The sequence below is a fragment of the Coloeus monedula genome (genome assembly GCF_965178545.1).
Source record: "Coloeus monedula genome assembly, chromosome: 3".
NCBI classification, from domain to species: Eukaryota; Metazoa; Chordata; class Aves; order Passeriformes; family Corvidae; genus Coloeus; species Coloeus monedula.
The window spans coordinates 61,588,372-61,606,233 of record NC_138783.1 but is presented as its reverse complement, the minus strand read 5'-3'; the positions used below and the strand labels follow the sequence as shown (position 1 = coordinate 61,606,233).

The 17,862-nt window shown below is 35.6% G+C and overlaps 1 protein-coding gene across 1 annotated transcript in view; it reads left to right on the top strand.

Moving 5' to 3' along the window:
* The window catches only part of DIAPH3 (diaphanous related formin 3), a gene marked incomplete at both ends in the record, with an annotated part of 206,543 nt that overhangs the window by 37,550 nt on the left and 151,131 nt on the right, over positions 1 to 17,862 (top strand). Inside the window, 8 exons of the mRNA XM_082279267.1 lie at positions 7,551 to 7,661; positions 8,078 to 8,210; positions 8,928 to 9,039; positions 10,259 to 10,377; positions 10,499 to 10,563; positions 11,152 to 11,256; positions 13,538 to 13,873; positions 14,855 to 14,969. Coding sequence (XP_082135393.1) covers positions 7,551 to 7,661; positions 8,078 to 8,210; positions 8,928 to 9,039; positions 10,259 to 10,377; positions 10,499 to 10,563; positions 11,152 to 11,256; positions 13,538 to 13,873; positions 14,855 to 14,969 — 1,096 coding nt within the window. The remainder of the gene's footprint in view (positions 1 to 7,550; positions 7,662 to 8,077; positions 8,211 to 8,927; positions 9,040 to 10,258; positions 10,378 to 10,498; positions 10,564 to 11,151; positions 11,257 to 13,537; positions 13,874 to 14,854; positions 14,970 to 17,862) is intronic.

Sequence of the window (17,862 nt, the reverse complement as noted above, 5' to 3'; positions counted from 1 at the left end):
CCTGAAGTTCCTGCAAATAGGTAATGTTTTGCTGTTTCATTTGCTGTATCTTGTGTAGACATGGAAACTCATGAAAAGTTCTTTTTTGGGTTTTTTTTTTAGTTAAACTTTCATTAGAGTATGTTCCTTCTGCTAAAAGTCTTTTTGATATTTACTTTTTCAGACTTCATAAATGCTTGCTAGATTTCTTTTTTTTAAGACCAGAAAAATCAAGGTTCCTCATGTGAATCAGCTGTAAACTTTTCTAACAATGACATTGACCTGGTGGTTAATTTGACAGTGTTTTAATGAGACAGAAGTTTACAGTTGTCAGTTACTTGGCATACTTGCCTTGATTGTCTGTTTGATGTATGTATGCTTGCTTTGTGGCAGTTCAATTTGACACTAACAACTGACCTTTTCAATTTTGGATTGACTTAACATTTCTGTTACTAGAAGACTGAATACATAAAAGGCCTCAGTAGGGCAATTTTTGTATTTGTAGTGAAGGCCATGTCTATTTTTTGCATTTGTTGAAAGCAAAAGATATTCTCCCTTTATCTTTCATGAAATCCAAAATTATGGAAAGCATACTTAACTAATTTCATGATTCAAGACAAGATTAGTGATCTTATTCTGAGAATATAACTACAGCCTGGAGTAATATTGAGTTTCTGGTTTTGTAAAGTAAATGTAGTTTAACATCTTAAGTCTAAAATGAATACAAGGCAGTCTGGTACCTTGTATATTTATGATGACAACTGAAAAGTCTAATACTTTGCTTGTCAAGTCATGGAGGCAGGAAATACAGCTTTTTGGGCACAACCCATTTTGATATGTAAGAAAGTGATGAAAACAACAACTTGTTTGTTGCCTACTTCTCATTCTTCTAGTAGAATCGAACGAGTGCTTGTGCTCTCTAATCATCGTCTTTCACCACTGCTTCTCAAGCAGGTGGTTTAACTAAGGAAGAGTGCTATTCTTCCATGCAGATCTAGTTGCAGATGCCAGCTCCTTCTAATTTTGCAGTTAGGACTGAGAAGAGGTATGATGGTGAAGCAAAAGTGCAATTTTTCCTTTCCTGGTTAAGTTCCTGAAAAATGAACACTGCTTATCCCTGTGGAAATGTGCAGGTTCATGGGTATCCTAGGAGAAACATTTTTGTGACAAAGTAAAAGATCTTAGGTATTCATCAGTAGCCTTATCCTCCCAGTATTTTCAGTTGTCAGGGAATACCATTTAATCTTTCTTTTTCATTTAGTAGTATGAGGATGTGAGATTGCTGTGACATTTTGGTTTGCTGAATAACTTGATGATTCTTGGTTGCTCTGTGCTAATGAGGTCCTTTCCATAACTGCATATGTAATAGGGTCAATCAGAACAAAGCTTACCTTACCTAAATGTCAAGACTGAATGAACTAATTTCAAATTATTGTGATCTTGTGTGATTTAAGTATTTTATACTAACTGCCAGGTACTGAATTAGTTTCACTTGGAGCATGTTTTAAATGTTTGTGATCTACTATCAGATTCTTGCTGTTGCCTTTATCATTAGTCCTTTAAAAGTTTTTAAACTTAGAAAAAAGATTTTGTGATCCAATTTACTCAAATCTAGATGTGTAAGCAATGCCTTGCTTAGACTTGTGTTTCCTTCCTCTTGTATAAATTTTTCTCATTCTCCTTTTTGTAGACTTGTGTTTGGGACTTTCACTGTTACTTTGTATTCCTACACAAATAAATAGTTTGCTAATATTATCCAATGAATCTTTGTCTTGTTTGTTCCCGGAAGGCTAAAGTATGTTCTTGTTATGAACTGCAATTGAATTCCCACTTGATTAAATTTGATTAGAAGTACTTTGAATAGCAGTACTTCTTACTGATGAATTTCTTGCTTTTCATTGTCATATCTGGCTCTGTTGCATTTGAATAGTGCATGTGCACGTGCACTGTGTTGATTTGGCAAATTAAAAGAAAATAACCCTTTTTTTGGAAACAATTACATCTGTAGATATCCTTTCATTGAAATTGCCCTGCCTATCTCAAAGATAAATCCTGATCAAGAGCAAACTAGAGTTTTTCATAGTAGTACATTTTCAATCTCTGACTGACTCTTCACTGATAGTTTAAATAATCTGCAAGAAATGCTGTTTCCTTGCTTAACAGTCCATTCACATAGAGTTTAGCAGGAAAACATACTGTGTTTTAAACTGCTGATAACAATGACAAAGGTTCCAATTTATATATAATCAAACAACATGGAGTTTGACTTATTTTGAAATGTAAATGTAACCTTGTAGTGTACTGTACTTTAGTACTGACTGTATGGTAGTGTTGTCCAGTGAAGTCTACAGTCATTGAAATGCCTCACTGATGTAACAGGAGAACAGATGTTGGTGGCAGCTGTCAATGCACTGAATTACTGTTTTTGAATGGCACAACTAATTGAATCCAGAAAATGCAATTGAGTGAAAGATTTACTACCGCAGAGAGATGAATTGGAGATGGCATAACTTGTTTCAACTAAATCAGATCAAAATTAGGGGAAGTAAAAATTTTCATCTTGGCTGCTGAAGGGGAAGACAAATACTCATAAAGTGGACCCATACCAAAACAAATACAAAAAGCTTTACGAATAAAGCCCATACTTAGAAAATAAGACAATATATTCTGTAAGGTTTAATTGCACTAAATTTAACTGGTTTGGTTGCCTGCGTTTTCTACCATTTGTTGCATCCAAATTCTTCTGTTGTGACATTGTAATGTGCAGTTTGTAGGCCTAAAGAATACACCTGGTATTCAAAACCAAGGTTTTAATTTTACTCTAAGTGAAGTCTTAGTGGTCTAATAAAATTGCTCTTGGTAGTGCTAGCTCATCTCCACTCCCATTCCATGCCTATTCCTTTCTATGCTGCATTTTATTTATGGTCATATTCTATCCACTAGTTACAGAAATGTACGTAATGGTAAACTTTATGCCAGAGACTTGTACAAGGCTAAGAAAGATGTACAGCTAGTGGGGTGATAGTGATTCTGTTACTAGACAAATCTTGCTGCAACTGAATAAGGCAAAGCTGAGCTCCAGACAGGCAAGCCAAGTCTCGATAAAGCCTGAAAGGTCTGGAACCATCTGGTATTAGCTTCATACAAAACTTGTAGCCTGTTAATAGCAAAAATAAGTGGGCTGCAAGGCCACGTGTCCTGAACAAGATTGTACAGGACTACAGACAAATATTCAATATGAGGAGCTTTTTCTGTGTCCAAAAGTACTTGGTTGTGCAGCAGTACCTGTTTTCTCTGTTGGGTGCTGTTGAGACAATTCCTGGAAGATTTTATTCAGTCTACTTTTGGGAAGTGGACAGGGCACCTTAGGTGGTTTCAAAATTTTTGTTATTGTTGTGTCAGTGTTTAGATTTAAGAGAATTATATTATTTGTATTTATCTTTTGGTAGTTGTAGTTTCCTTTTCTGGGGTTAACACCCTTCCTTGTAACGTAGTGTGGAGTGATGCTTTGGCAGTCACATATTAGAGTAACTCTTAGGAAGAAGTACTTGAGCAGAAACAAGCTTCAAGAGTAATACAGAGGTTTCGTTTGAATTTGAAGAAAATAATTGGTAAGTTAACAAAGTCCTATTTTCCCTTAAGTTTCTAAAATACTGTAGACATACATACAGAAGTAAATTGTATAAAATGAAGGAAATAACACATTTCAGTGAGGAGAAGTATCCTAAGAATTGTTCTGACAGGCACTACAAAGATGAAGAATCCACTGTGACAGTTAAAGGCTCAACTTGTTATCAATTTAGCAGTTTTATAAGAAGAGAAGAATAACCAAGGGTTGTTTCTTATTTATAACTTTTAAGAAGCCTGAAATTGGAAAGATCTTTTTCAAGGAAACATACTTTATTTAAGGCAATGTAATGGTATTGTTAGCTATATTCCTACTTAACTGAGTTCTTTTCAAACCGAGTGCTACTAATGTAATGCCAATACTTTTCTGAAAGAAACACCATAGGTATAGTCGTCTTTGATACATGAGGTTATTTATTTTTACTCATCAGGTGATGATCTAATTGCGCTCACTGTAAAGAATATGGAGAAAGGACTGGAACAGGCTTTCATTGCCTTGCGGTGTCTGTTAAACACTTTCTTAATGAAGAATACAAAGGCAGACTTACACCGAGACAGGGGGAAGCTGTAAGAAACACTTAACAGACTTTAATACAACCACATAATTTTTGAGCCATAAAAACTTTTTAAAAACAAATTTAGTATTATTTAATACTGGTAGAACTTTTGATTTCATCTACTTAGTATGCTATGTTCTACATTTTTCTAAGTTGTTTTGACATTTTGCAAACTGGTTTAAATTTTTGAAGTCCAGACTTAGGCTGGAGCATTCTTGCCTGCTCCTTGGGCCTTGCAAACACCTTTCATTGATTCATGAAATAGGACTTTGCTTTATAAAGTCATTTATATATACTGTCCATTTATTCATGTTACATTTTTTATATTACTCGTTTTGTTCTCAACTATACAAAATACATTTGTACTGTAGAAAAAGTCAAGCTTGCTGATCTGTAGTTGTCCAGATCTTCCAGAAAATGGCCTTTTAATTGTCAATATAATTTCTGCCATCTTCATTTTCTTCAGTGTCAAGATACATTTCAGTATAAACTTGGATGTAATAGCAAGTAAAGTTATTTTGTCCTCAATTTTTAAAAAAACTTTGAATGTTTGAAGAGTCAATGTTCTTTTGTTACTTCTCATGTTAGCTTGGCTCTCTGAGTTCTTCTCCCACCCTTGAGCTGTTTCATCTCTGTTCTACTTTGTGATCTCCTTTCACACACCAGTAGAACACTTGACAAAGTGTTGCTGTTTGTGTTGCTTTGTTTTCTTTGGGCACTCCTTTCCACCATGGTCTTTAACTGACCCTACAGATTCTGTTGTTGTGTTCCCTCTTTTGTTACCTTTGAGGAGTTAGATCTGTTAATCGTAGATGCTTTTTGCAAATAGTCTATCAAAGTCGTTATCTCGCTCTCTGTTTCTGTTAATACGTTTTCACATTTGATCAGTTAGTTTTGATTCCCCCTCCCCCTCCACTTGTGTTGTTTTATTTTGTTTAGATGATGTAACTTGATCATTGTCTGGAGTAAGTTACAGAAGTCTATCTTAACACTTACGCAGTTGATTTAAATAATCACTTTGAATCCTGTATGCAGTTTCGGGCACCACAATACAAGAAGGACATCAGACTGTTAGAGTGTGTCCAAAGGGGGGCAACGAGGATGGTGAAGGCCCTTTAGAGGAAGCCATATGAGGAGCAACTGAGGTCACTTGGTCTGTTCAGCCTGGAGAAGAGGAGACTGACAGGAAACCTCATTGTAGTTACAGCTTCCTCGTGAGGGGAAGAGGAGGGGCAGACACTCTTTGTGGTGACCAGTGATGGGACCCGAGGGAATGGCCTGAAGCTGTGTCAGGGGATATTTAAGTTAGATATTAGGACTGGGTATCAATTTTTCACTCGGAGGGTCGTTGGGCACTGGAGCGGCTCCCCAGGGAAGTGGTCACAGCACCAAGCCTGTCTGAGTTCAAGAAGCATTTGGACAATGCTCTCAGACACAAGGTGGGATTTTTGGGACTTCCCTGTGCAGGGCTGGGAGTTGGACTTGATGATCCTTTTGAATCCCTTCCCACTAAGGGCATTCTATGATTTTATGAATTTAATTTACTGTGCTTTTCCTTATTTATGTCAATAAAAAATGATAGTTTTCTATTTTATTCTTATGCAAATCTAGATATTTGCATGTACTGAATTTCATAGAAGTTCTGAGGGAATAGAAATTAATTTCAGCTCTTCCTTCAAGTAAGAAAAAGGAGCAAAGCTTGTTCCTTCCTTCTATTACTGTTTTAAAGTTATTGTTGATGCAAGGTATGTAGTATGACAGAGTAATATAAGAATGGATGCCGTTGTGGCAGCTTTTATCCAGGACAGGTGTTGGATGCATTAGTACAGTGGTTCCAACCATAGCATCCTCCCTTGAACATTCTTGTCCTTTCAGACATCCCCAGAAGCTGAAAAGATGGTCCCAGCTCCTAGCGCAGAGTTGGGGGCCCTTGAGGTTCTCTTTTCAAGTGACTCCAAATACCATAATTTATGGGATTGGCTGGAGAATGCCTCATGCTTAATTGGGTCATTGTAACGCTTCGTCCCTAACAACCTTCGGGAGCTCACAGTCTGATTGACTTGATTTTCTCGGCAGGTTCACAGGTCTCACATTAACAGGTTGTTTACATTTATTACATCTCTGTTCTTAAAACAAAGCTGTTCTCTTCTAGAGTGTTAGCTACTAAGTTCATCTACATAGACTAACACTGTAGTCAAACAGGCGTAAATTATGCTAATTGTCATTCACCTCCGTAACAGTTCAGCTGAAATAATATATAAAGCTACTTTCATGCTTACATTGTTCACAGTAGGATAAAGGTAGGATAATGGTTGTGGTCTGTGCTGTCTTTTAATCTTAGCATGTTCCTTCTGGAAACCTAATGAGTGCTGTTGTTTCTCACAGTCTGTATCAAAGTAGCTTGTACATCTAGTTGTTCTTGTGACCATATGTAAATTCAGTACTTGGAATTATGCTTACTTAGAAGATGACCAGTATAGCATCTTTCCAGTATCGCCTTTTGCCTATGGCATAATGTATCATCATTTTTTAGACTATAAAAGGCTTTGCAGCAAAGTATTTGAACCAGATTGCTTTAATTGTTTACATAGTATTTATGCTCCAAATACAACTCTAATTGTCTGTTGCTTTTAAAATGCCCATAAAATGCTGGAATTACTTGAATAACATATTTCTTGTACATTGAAACAAGACGTGCAAACAATAAAGAGGGTAAAAAAAGGAAATAGTGGCTGTTTGCATCCTTATTAGAGATAAACAGTAAGTTGCCAACATTCTAAAGGCTCATGAATCTGGACAGTGAATTCCTGCTGTCCTGGCTATGGGTTTTCAAGATGAGTCTTTTGATTTTTTAGAAGAGGATCTGCTCACTAGTTGGCCTGACACTTTCTTTTGAGCTGGAGGAGTCATTCCCATGAAGTATTCTATAATGCTTAGTATGTTTAAAGAGTGACTATTTCAAAAAGAAGTGGAACAAAACCCATTCTGTTCTTCAGACTCAGTTTAATTTAATTGGCATTTAAAAAAAATATGTTTCACTCTACACAGACATTATTATGTCACTAACTTCTTATATGTATGTATAGATTTTTTTTTTATGTTGATAATTATGCTTTATCTGCTACAGTTCATTGGCTAAAGGAACTTGCTGTTTGTATAAAATGAAAAAATTCAAGAGAGTGAGAAAATATTTAATTTTTATGAAAATTTGTGAGCTAGGGTGATATAGCTCATGTGGATGATCAGGAATTTAAGTAGCTTAGTTACAAGATTACAGTAGTTTTATAACTGGAAATGATGTAATGTCTAATTACTAGTTTGTTGTATCTTTTTGATTGTGATGCATATTGAAATCTAAGAAATAAAATAGTTTATTATTTATTACAGGTAGCTTGCATGCAGCTCATCAATGCTCTCGTTACATCTCCTGATGACTTGGATTTTAGGCTTCACATCAGAAATGAATTTATGCGCAGTGGATTGAAAGAGATATTGCCAGTAAGCATCTCGTCATCTCTCTTTGCATTGCTATTTAAATTTTTTAATTATTTGAGCTTGAGGGGGGAATGGGAGAGAACAAGTTCTAATAAATTATTCTCAAAGGCATTTTATTAAGTTTGGGAGAGACCAGTCAGATACGGGAATCAGCCTTAAAATAAAAATGAAAACGTGAAATGTGCTCTCTGAACTTTATTCTGATTCCTCAGCATTTTATGACTTTGCTCAAGAACATGTGACTGATTGTTAAGCCAGCCTGAAGTCGTGTTTACCTTTTCAGTTTTTAACTTAACTCACGTACTCTTGTAATTTTAAACTTTTGACTAACAGACTTATGGAATTGATTAAAAAGATAAGGTTTATTTCCATATGGAAATGCTAATTTTGCAAGCCTTTCTACTGTTTCTTCTTCGCAGCAACTACAATGTATAAAGAATGAAGCACTAGATATTCAGCTGAAAGTGTTCAATGAGCATAAAGAAGAAGACATGATGGAATTCTCTCATCGTTTAGAAGATATTAGATCTGAACTAGAATATCCTTTTGAAGGCCAATATGATCTTTGCTTGTATCAAAAGTAGTGTGGCCAGCAGGAGCAGGATCATTCCCCTGTACTGGGCACTGGCGAGGCTGCACTTTGAATTCCGTGCTCAGTTTTGGGCCTCTCTCCCACAAGAAAGATAAGGAGGGGCTGGAGCGTGTTCAGAGAAAGGTCTGGAGCACCAGTCCTATGAGGAGCAGCTGAGAGCGCTGGGGTTATTTATTCTGGAGAAGGATGCTCAGGGGGGCCTTGTTGCTCTCAGTGACTGCCTGAAAGGAGGTTATAGTGAGGTAGGGATCAGTCACTTCTCCTGAGTAACAAGTGACTGAATGAGTGAAAAGGGCCTCAAGGTGTGCCGTGCAAGGTTTAGATTGGATAATAGGAGAAATTTCTTAGAGAAAGTGTTGTCAAGCCCTGGAACAGGCTGCCCCAGGAAGTGGTGCAGTCCCCATCCCTGGAGATAGTTAAAAGATGTGTAGATGTAGCATGTAGTGGCATGGCTGAATGGTGGACTTGGCAGTGCATGGCTAATACTTGGACTTGATCATTTTGAAGGTCTATTCCAACATAAATGTTTCCATGATATCAGCAGGACAAATATGAACAAAATAAAGCATATAATGGATATTTTTCTGCTCCAGTTTCTGTTTAAAGAAGTTATCAGTCAACATTCGACTGAGACATTTTGTTCTTTGTTATTATTCTCCTTAACACTTTTACTGAAGTAAATGATGTTTACAACATGGTGTGGAATACAGTTAAGGACACTAGTGCTGAAGGATATTTTCTTTCTATTCTTCAACATCTTTTGCTGATAAGAAATGATTATTTTATCCGGTATGTTTAATGCTGTGTTAAATGTTAATTATAGATTTTTTTTTTTTATTATTCAGTCATTAATAGAATATTTCTTCCATAAATTTAATGATAGGTTTTAGTCTTTCTGTGTGGATTGTAGTTTGTGAGCTCATGTTTGAAAGTATCAACTTTGAATCAGTAATGCCATCTATATGTTTTTGTCTCTTCTGCTTAGTGTATGATTGTATTTTATAAATATAGAAAACTGTTCTTTTTAGGATCTGAGCCTCATTGATTGCAAGTATAAGATGATCAGGAGAGACATCTTAATCAGTTATAAATCATGGTAGTAGCACTATAAGTTTGTGGTGTATTTGAGTCAAAGGGCAAAACCAAGTGTGCAAAGAAGTCCACTTTATATAGAAATCTGAACTTATGCTTAATTTAGAGTAACTTTTGGGTTGGAATTGAGTACTTTAAGCATACGTTATAGGACAGTGTAGACATATTTGTGTCTCCTGGAAAATTCATCAGATAAATTACAGGGAAACAGTTAATAAAACTTTAGGTGTTTGAGGCTGACAAACACTTTCCTTCCAAAAAGGAATCTGCTTGAGTTGTCTTTGAGGAAACACTGGAGGAATGAGGTATGAACTGAACAGGGGCCATCTGTTTTCTGCACAATGTTCTGCATAACCTTGCTTTTCAGGCAAGGTCTAGCACAGATGTACCTTTAAAGGTTAAGGGTGCTTGCCTGCTTTGGGTACATCTGTGCTAGACCTCTTCCACCTGAAAAGGTTTGAATTCACAGCTTGCATGTTCTGGGCAAGTGACGCAGCTGTCATACCCCCTGGCATTTTAGAACAAGGTGTTCTTCATTCCTCATACTGAAGCAGGGCTGCAATGCACTCATACTTAGAAAGGTCACAAAACTAGTGCAATCAAGCTGAAGGAAGACCCTCCTCTTTACTGAGAGGAAGCAGGAGGTGGTCTTCCCTCCCATAGGGGGAGAGATGTAGATTTTATAATATAAGAATTAATTATCTTTAGGTCCACTGTTTTTTCAGGCTCTTTGTAAACTGTTTTTGTGTAATAAACTGCCAGATGTAATTTTCCTTTGAGACTGTAGGGCTTTGCACCTACCTTTCTCTGGAAACAAATCAGCCCAAAGCTTTTGATGCCACTTTGTTCATAGACAAAATTTTAAGTATAGGTTGATAAATAAATATGCCATAAAATAGCTCATCTCTGTCTTTAGTCCACAGTATTTCAAATTAATTGAAGAGTGCGTGTCACAGATAGTGTTACATCGAAGTGGAACAGACCCAGATTTCACATATCGTAAGAGATTAGATATCAATTTCAGCCACTTACTAGGTAAGTACTATGTTTGGAAATGATTACAGCATCATACTTCCTTATATGAAACTATATATGTAATTAAGAAGAATCTTGTGTTCCCTGCATATGTGTAAGTGTGCTTGTTGATTTTTTCAAGACATTTGTGTAGATAAAGCAAGATTAGAAGAATGTGAAGAGAGGGCTTCTGAACTTTCCAGAAAAGTAAGTAATTTTTACATCATCTGATCATAAGATGGACACAGGATTACTTAATAGATTAATGAATGGTGTAACTGGATAGTTTTTAACTTCAACTCACAATTAGTTCTGTGTTAAAGTGGCAATTTGGGTGTTCCTTGTGGACTAGGAAGCCAAGCGGTTTAAAGTAGTTAACCTTAACTGAGAATCTTTCTACTATTTAAGTTTTCATGTAGAACTCTGCCTAAAACCAACTGAATACTTTATTTCAACAGTTATCAGTTTCCCTAATGAGATGAACAGTGGGAGAATAAAAATTGACTCCTTCATATCTACAGACTGTATTACTGTACATCCATGACTTTTAAGCTACTCTGTGTAATGCTAACTTAATATACATTAATACTTTATGCCATTTCCTATCATAAAGACCTGTAATGGTGATGCAGATGGTTCTTCCACCCAGCAGACACATGGAAGTTAGACTAGCAGACATGTCCTTAGTATTGTTATCATATGAGTTTTAACAAGCACAAAAGGAAAAGTTGGAATTTAAAGAAACTATGCAGAACTGACTGGTACCAACAATTTTCTTTTTTTCTTTTTTCTTAGTTTGAAAAAGATTTTGTAGTTCATCAGGAGACCCAGGCCCTACTGCGAAAAAAAGAGGAGAGAATCAATGAACTTGAAACAGAATTACAAGCTTTTAAATCACAGGTAAAAGACAGTATAAATGAATGTATGAAATAATGTTTTTGAAAGGAATTTCCTTTTGCATCTTCTTTGGATTCTGATAGTACAGTTGAGGGTTTTTTAAAGAATCTTTGTTATCGATTATTATTGAATGTTAGATTCCTTTATTTCTGTTTTATACAAATAATTGTAATGTGACATTAATTAGCTGTAAGTTCCCAGATGATCCTTTTATGCCTGAGCTCTGTTAATTAAACTAGTTTCTTAGGTTTCATTGGGGTTTTGCTTTCAGAGTCATACATTTCCAAAGTAATTAACCACATAGGGTAATAAGTCTTATGCTTTTAGATTAGCATTCATCATTGTGATCTTTATCCCTCCACAAGAAATTGCTCATTATGCAGTTTGCTATACTGAGGCTTTACCATGGATATCCAGCAGTGAAAGAAATAACCTGTGGCTGGATAAGAACATTTCTTGATAATTTTTCAATTTTCAAGCATAAATAGATGTTTTAAAACATGATGGAGAGGAATAGTGCAGATTTTTTGAGAGTAATACTTCAGTTAACTTGTAACTACTTCAGCTTTTAAATCTATGCAAGGAGACTGTGTGACCAAGTGATTTTTCTTGTGTCTTATTTCCTGGAATAAGAAGCACAGTCTAAAAATGGTAAATGGTTAAAGAAAGACAGCATCAGAAAGACATGCTTATAGGGGTTTATTTTAATACTTCTGAGGGATTATTTTTATATTTATTGGCTTCTTTAATTTTCTTAGTGAGGAAAATTAATTTAGCTCTGCTTTGGTCTGTTTAGAAATGTCACTCTAATTCATGTTTCTGGTCAAAATTAATTGTTAATGTCAAAGTCAAACATTAAACAAAAGCAATTACAGAAATTGTTGCATTCTAAAAAACCAAATATAGTAAGAGTGGCATATCATTCATTAGGAAAGTATTTTTGTGTGTATGTCTTGAAAACATAGTAAAATACTTTTTGTAAGTGAAATCTGTTTCTTCCCATTTTACTTTTTCTGTTATTTACTGCATTAAGTATAACTTTTTTTTACATGCAGACAGAGAGCATAAAATAGGATTCTGCTCACTGATTTTCATACCGTGAATTATCCCACTGTTGTTAAAGGGATACATTAAAAGTTTTGTAAATGTCAGGTAATTGATTACTGCAATTTGGTACTTTTAAATCTGTCTAAAGAGGAAACTTTGGCTTCCATATGGCATCAGTTGCTACTTAGCATGTTGACTTCTACCTCTAATGACTGTTTTTCCCCTGGTCTCATTCCTTTACTCCCTTCTTGCATTTGGTATGTGTTGATGTATTTCTTTCATTTCTGGAGCCTAATTGTTCAGTGTCTACTTGTCAGTGTAAACAATGCTTATGTTCACAAATTCAAAACATTATCAAGCTGTCGTGCATGCATTTATCTGTATTTATTAATACTCAGCTATTTCCTTTTAGAAATTTTAAATCTTTTGCTTATTGTATTTCCCTTTATTTTCTAAAAACAAATGGGACTGTTTCAGCTCATAGTTAGTTAAAAAGGTAATTAGTGCTAGCACCAGTAGATAAATATTTCTTATTTATTGTTTTGTTGTTTTTGTCAGATACATTCTTATTTTTGTTTGCAGGCACATGATAGAAGTTCTTCAAATAGTAGAAGTAATTTTATTAGACTTGCTGAAGTGCTAATCCTATTTTGATACATTATAGATGTCATTTCTATATGGAATAAGAAGCTGGTGCGTAAGGAAGCTTTATTTTTTGGAAGGACATTTTTTCATTATTGCTTCATGTTTTCAATTCTGTAGAATGAGAATGCTCCTATATTGGAAGATAGCTGTTTTTCAACAGAATTATTTATCTCCTCAGATTCTGCTGTTATGTACTTGGAAAGTTCCTCTGTAACCTGTAGGATAAGAACAAGAGAGACTAGGATGTTACTTTTTTTTTTTTAATTTCAGCTAAACCATGATAGTCTAGATAAGATCTAATCAAGATACCTATCGTATCCTTCTTAGCTCATGATCAGTGAAATATGACAAGTGGGAAACACCATTTCAGTTTGTCATTTTTGGTGTGCACCCCCCAGGTCTGAATGTCCCCTTCAAATATTGACACTTCCAATCGTGAAATCAAAAGCACATTGGGCTCATTATCATTCTTATTTGACTGTTCTATACAAGACATTTCAACTGGTTTTCTGGATTTAATCTATAAACTATGATTGTTATATCATTTTGTTGATAAAACTGTGAAACTGAGTAAGAATATTTTCCTTATCAGTATGGCTCTGTGCCACGTGGTCTTCTGCCGTCAACTCGAGGAGATGTGTCTGTTGTTCCACTGGAAGGTGCAGGACCACATCAATTCCCACCCCCTCCTCCTCCACCGCTGCCTTCTAATGGAGCAATTCCAGCACCACCTCCTCCTCCTCCTCCTCCACCACTTCTGAGTGGCTTGGGAACTCCTCTGGGTTTTGGTGGTGCTCCTCCACCACCGCCTCTACCAGGCCTGCCTGGAATACAGTGGTCTCCGCCTTCACGTGCTTTGCCTTTTGGAATGAAGCCTAAAAAAGAGTTCAAACCTGAGGTTACCATGAAAAGACTCAACTGGTCTAAGGTAGTGTTGATTAATGACAAATACTTGATGTAAAATCTGACATTGAACTTGGGGAAAATAGATTGTCAGAAGTAAGACTAGATAAGCAATTGATACATTAGTTAAAATTATGTAAGACATGAATACCTGTCTTTAGTTTTTCATTGTTTTGTGAAAACTGTGTTTCATTGACCCATGAATCATCTGGGCAAGTATCTGTTGACTTTATGTGATGCCTGGAAAAGTCAATTCTGGTCTAGAATAAAACAACCTTGACAGCAGCATGCTTCTTATGCTTTCTGGGACTTGTCTGAAAAAAACCAAGGCATAACACTTTATGTTGGATCAGTCACTGCACTCTACTTATAGCTATACAGTTTCCAAACAAGTGTCTTGCATCTATCTAGCCTGGGCTGGAAAGAAGAAGTGCAGGTCTCTCCATTTGTCCATAGTATAAATGTACTGACATAAATTTAATGGCCGGCAAAATACAGACTCAGTTTGGAGTTTGGTTGGTTTTGGTGTTGGTTTTTTTTCCTTCTCCATTGTGACAAGATCAAGTATACCAGTCTACTGAGTTTGGAAACTATAACTATTTAGATCAAAATAAGTCAGTAAAGAGATTTTCACAATTAATGAAGTAATCAAAGCTACATTCTGAAAAGTAATGTACTTAGCATCTAGTTAAACCAGCTGTGTTCAGAGATTATTTGAAGTTTGCCCAAGTTTTAAATCTAGAACAAAGCTAATTTGCTCGGTTTAGACCTTGGATAACAGAGTGTGTTTTCTGCATTGTTAGAATCTGTTTGTCTGATCTCCCTTATTTGAAGGGTTATTATTTTCAATGAGAAATATATTAACAACTCTAAAGATGAGTTGTGTACTAAAAGTTCACATTTTACAGAGCTCTTAAATATCTAATGTGCTTTAGACTCTGCAGAACACAGTTTCTTCATAGTATCAAAATAATTAATAAAATTTTGTTTTGTCTCTTGCTCATAGATCAGGCCTCAGGAGATGACAGAATCCTGTTTTTGGGTTAAGGCACAAGAGGACAAGTATGAGAATGCTGACATGCTTTGCAAATTGGAAGTTACGTTTTGTTGTCAAAAAAGGGGTAAGTAGTTGATGGATTTGATTTTCAGCTTTTGGACACCTATGAAATTCTTGGGACTTAAATAAATATATGAAAAAATCCTCTGAACATAACATCAATATTCTTGTTTCTAAGTGGGATGTATGAAGAAAAAGGTCTGAAAATCCTACACTGCTTAAAGCAGTAATATTGAGCTATTTTACGTAAGCATGACAAAAATTGTGTGACCTGTAGGAAAACCTCCCAGAAAAAGACCCAAGAAATTTTTCTGGAGAATACAGATATCATTTATTGTTGCTGCCTTATCACATTTAAAAAAAAAAAATTATAAAATTTTATCAGAATACCTTCATAAATTACTGAAACCTAATCTGGAGCCCAGAAGATGATGTGTTTACCCTCAGAACTGATATGATAATTGATGTGTGTTGGATCCATGCAGGACGACGGTCTTTCAGTGATTTTTTTTTTTTTTTTTTTTACTTCCTGATAAACCTGTAGAAACATTAATCTCCTTTGATATTTTCTTAGCTTTTTGAGCTTTTAAAGCACTGTGAAGGAACAAAATATTTGAAAGTATTCCTGGCTTTAAAACTTTAGTCCCTTCCTTGAAAGTAAGTAGTTTTAGTAGTAGGTTAGGTTCTTCTGTCCCATATATAAAATGCCTGTTACTTCTTGACACATCTTTTTCTCCCTTCTTTTTTCATATCAGAGATGTAGTACTTTAGAGCAGCCAAAGGGCTGTAATGTTTAATTTCTTTGCAAATTGAACAGGGGTTATTGTATTTTTACTTTGTTTTAAAACTTTTATTTTGATATTTTTGTTAATAGAGTGGCATGGCATTCTCAGACTTCTCCTTCTTTTTGGGTATTTTTTTTTTACCATAAGCAAGAACTTTATTCCACTCTTGTCAAAGCATGATTTTTATGCCTTAGCAGTGTTTCTACTGATTTAAGTGTTATAGCTTATTGCTGCAGATACTTAATAATAGTAAGAGTGTTGTACAAAGATAAAAAGGCAAGAACGCCTCACAGACCATAGACATGTTTGCTTGAATCTATTAAAATAAGTCTAGAAGCTAATTATGGTGCCTTTATAATGTTAGGAGAATTCCCAAGAATGTTCCTTGAATTAATAGTTTGGAAGTTTTAAAAGCCACTGGAGGAAATAATTTCCTATGTGTAATTAAACAGTAAAATTTGGGAGACAACATGATGTTCAGACCAAACATGTTAATGGCTCAGAAGAGGATTGCGAGTCCCCACAGACAACAAGAACATTGGAGTTAACAAGATTAACATCCCTCAAAATTTAACTGAATGGACTGAATACATTGTTTTGTCAAAACTTAATAGAAGAGAGTTACTGGATCTACAGTTGGAAAGTCAGTGAAGTACACTTTCATACCAAACGTGTGTCTGTCTGTGTAGCAATTTAAAGACTGTGGCCTGCAGGGACAAATTTCTTTCTTTTTTACAGGTGAGGCTTACTGCTTAATCTGTTTTATTTTTTAAGTTTTGAAATCTCTCTCATCCCACATGGATGATATAAGTGTGCCATCATCTTAATTTTTCAAAGGAAGTGGAGACACTAAAGATTTTATTTAGAACAGCAAGTAGGTGTTTAAAGGGCAACATGGAACTAAATTTCATCTTTGTTCAAGTGAGTGGTTTACAGAACTTTACATGAATGCTTAAGTATGTTAGTAGGCAGGACCAGATCTCAAGGTCTCTTGTTGACAGCATGAATTCCAGTACAGAGGACAGCAAAGCAACTGCTTTTGTTCTCGTGACCATGGACGGAGGGGGTACTTCTTTGTAGCTTAACTTACTGATTATAACAAAACTTACCAAAGCAATTAGAGACATACAGTTTTCTTCCCAGTCTTGAGGAGATTTAACACCAGGCTCTCTAAAGTAGAATCAGCAAGCTATTCACTACACTCAAATTGGAAACAGTCCTTGACTATTTCTAAAGCTTTGTCTCTAAAACCAGAAAGATGAGAAATTGAAAACAATTCTGTAGCCAAATGATGGCATGCTGGTTTCCACTCTGCTGGAGGGTCTGCTTATGCACTCTTCTCATTAAAATCTTTGCATAAGAAGAGGTATCTAGTTGAGGAAGCAGGGATCAGAATGTTCAATGATACTTTGAGTGAATTTTATTCTCATTAGGTAAAATCAAATTGAGGTACTGAAATATTCAGTTGGTGCATTTTGCCATCTAATATGCCAAAAGGGTATTAGTGTTGATCTAGAAAAGGAAGTCTTATGTCTATGTAAATAAGCCACTAAGGAATTTTTGCTAGAAAAAGGAATACAGAACAGTATAGAATAGATTTGAACATTCAGCAGATGTTTGTATAGGAGTTACAAATTATGTTGATTCTGAAGCGGCATTGAAGCAATTGAAAAACAGAAGATGTTATGGAGGTATGAAAGAAATGCTACTGCAAGAATAAAAATGTAAAAGAGGGCCTAGCTTCAGACTGCGGGATACCTTTGTTGTGTGTATCCAGAGACATTTCAGAGACATGAGCCATGGAAGAAACCCCTGAAGGTCGTCTTGTCCAACAACTTTTTGTAAAGGGGCCAGTCTAATTCATGTTGCTCAGGACTTTCTCCAGCTTAGTTTGAGGTATTTCTAAAGATGGAGATGTAGGGACCGACAGCCTTTCCCCATGTTTGTCATTGTGGTGAATTTTTTTTTTTCCATAATATCTTTTGGAATATCTTTTGTTGCAACCTGTGCCTATTTCCTCTTGCTTGTTGTGCACCTCCAAGAATTCCCTCTTACTTCCAGCCTTCTGTCAGGTCATTTGAGCCAAAAATATGTGTTCCCTTGTCTTTTGTTACCCTTCTCAAGACTGGCAACTCTTTCAACGTTTCTGTCTGCAACTATGTTTCAGCATTC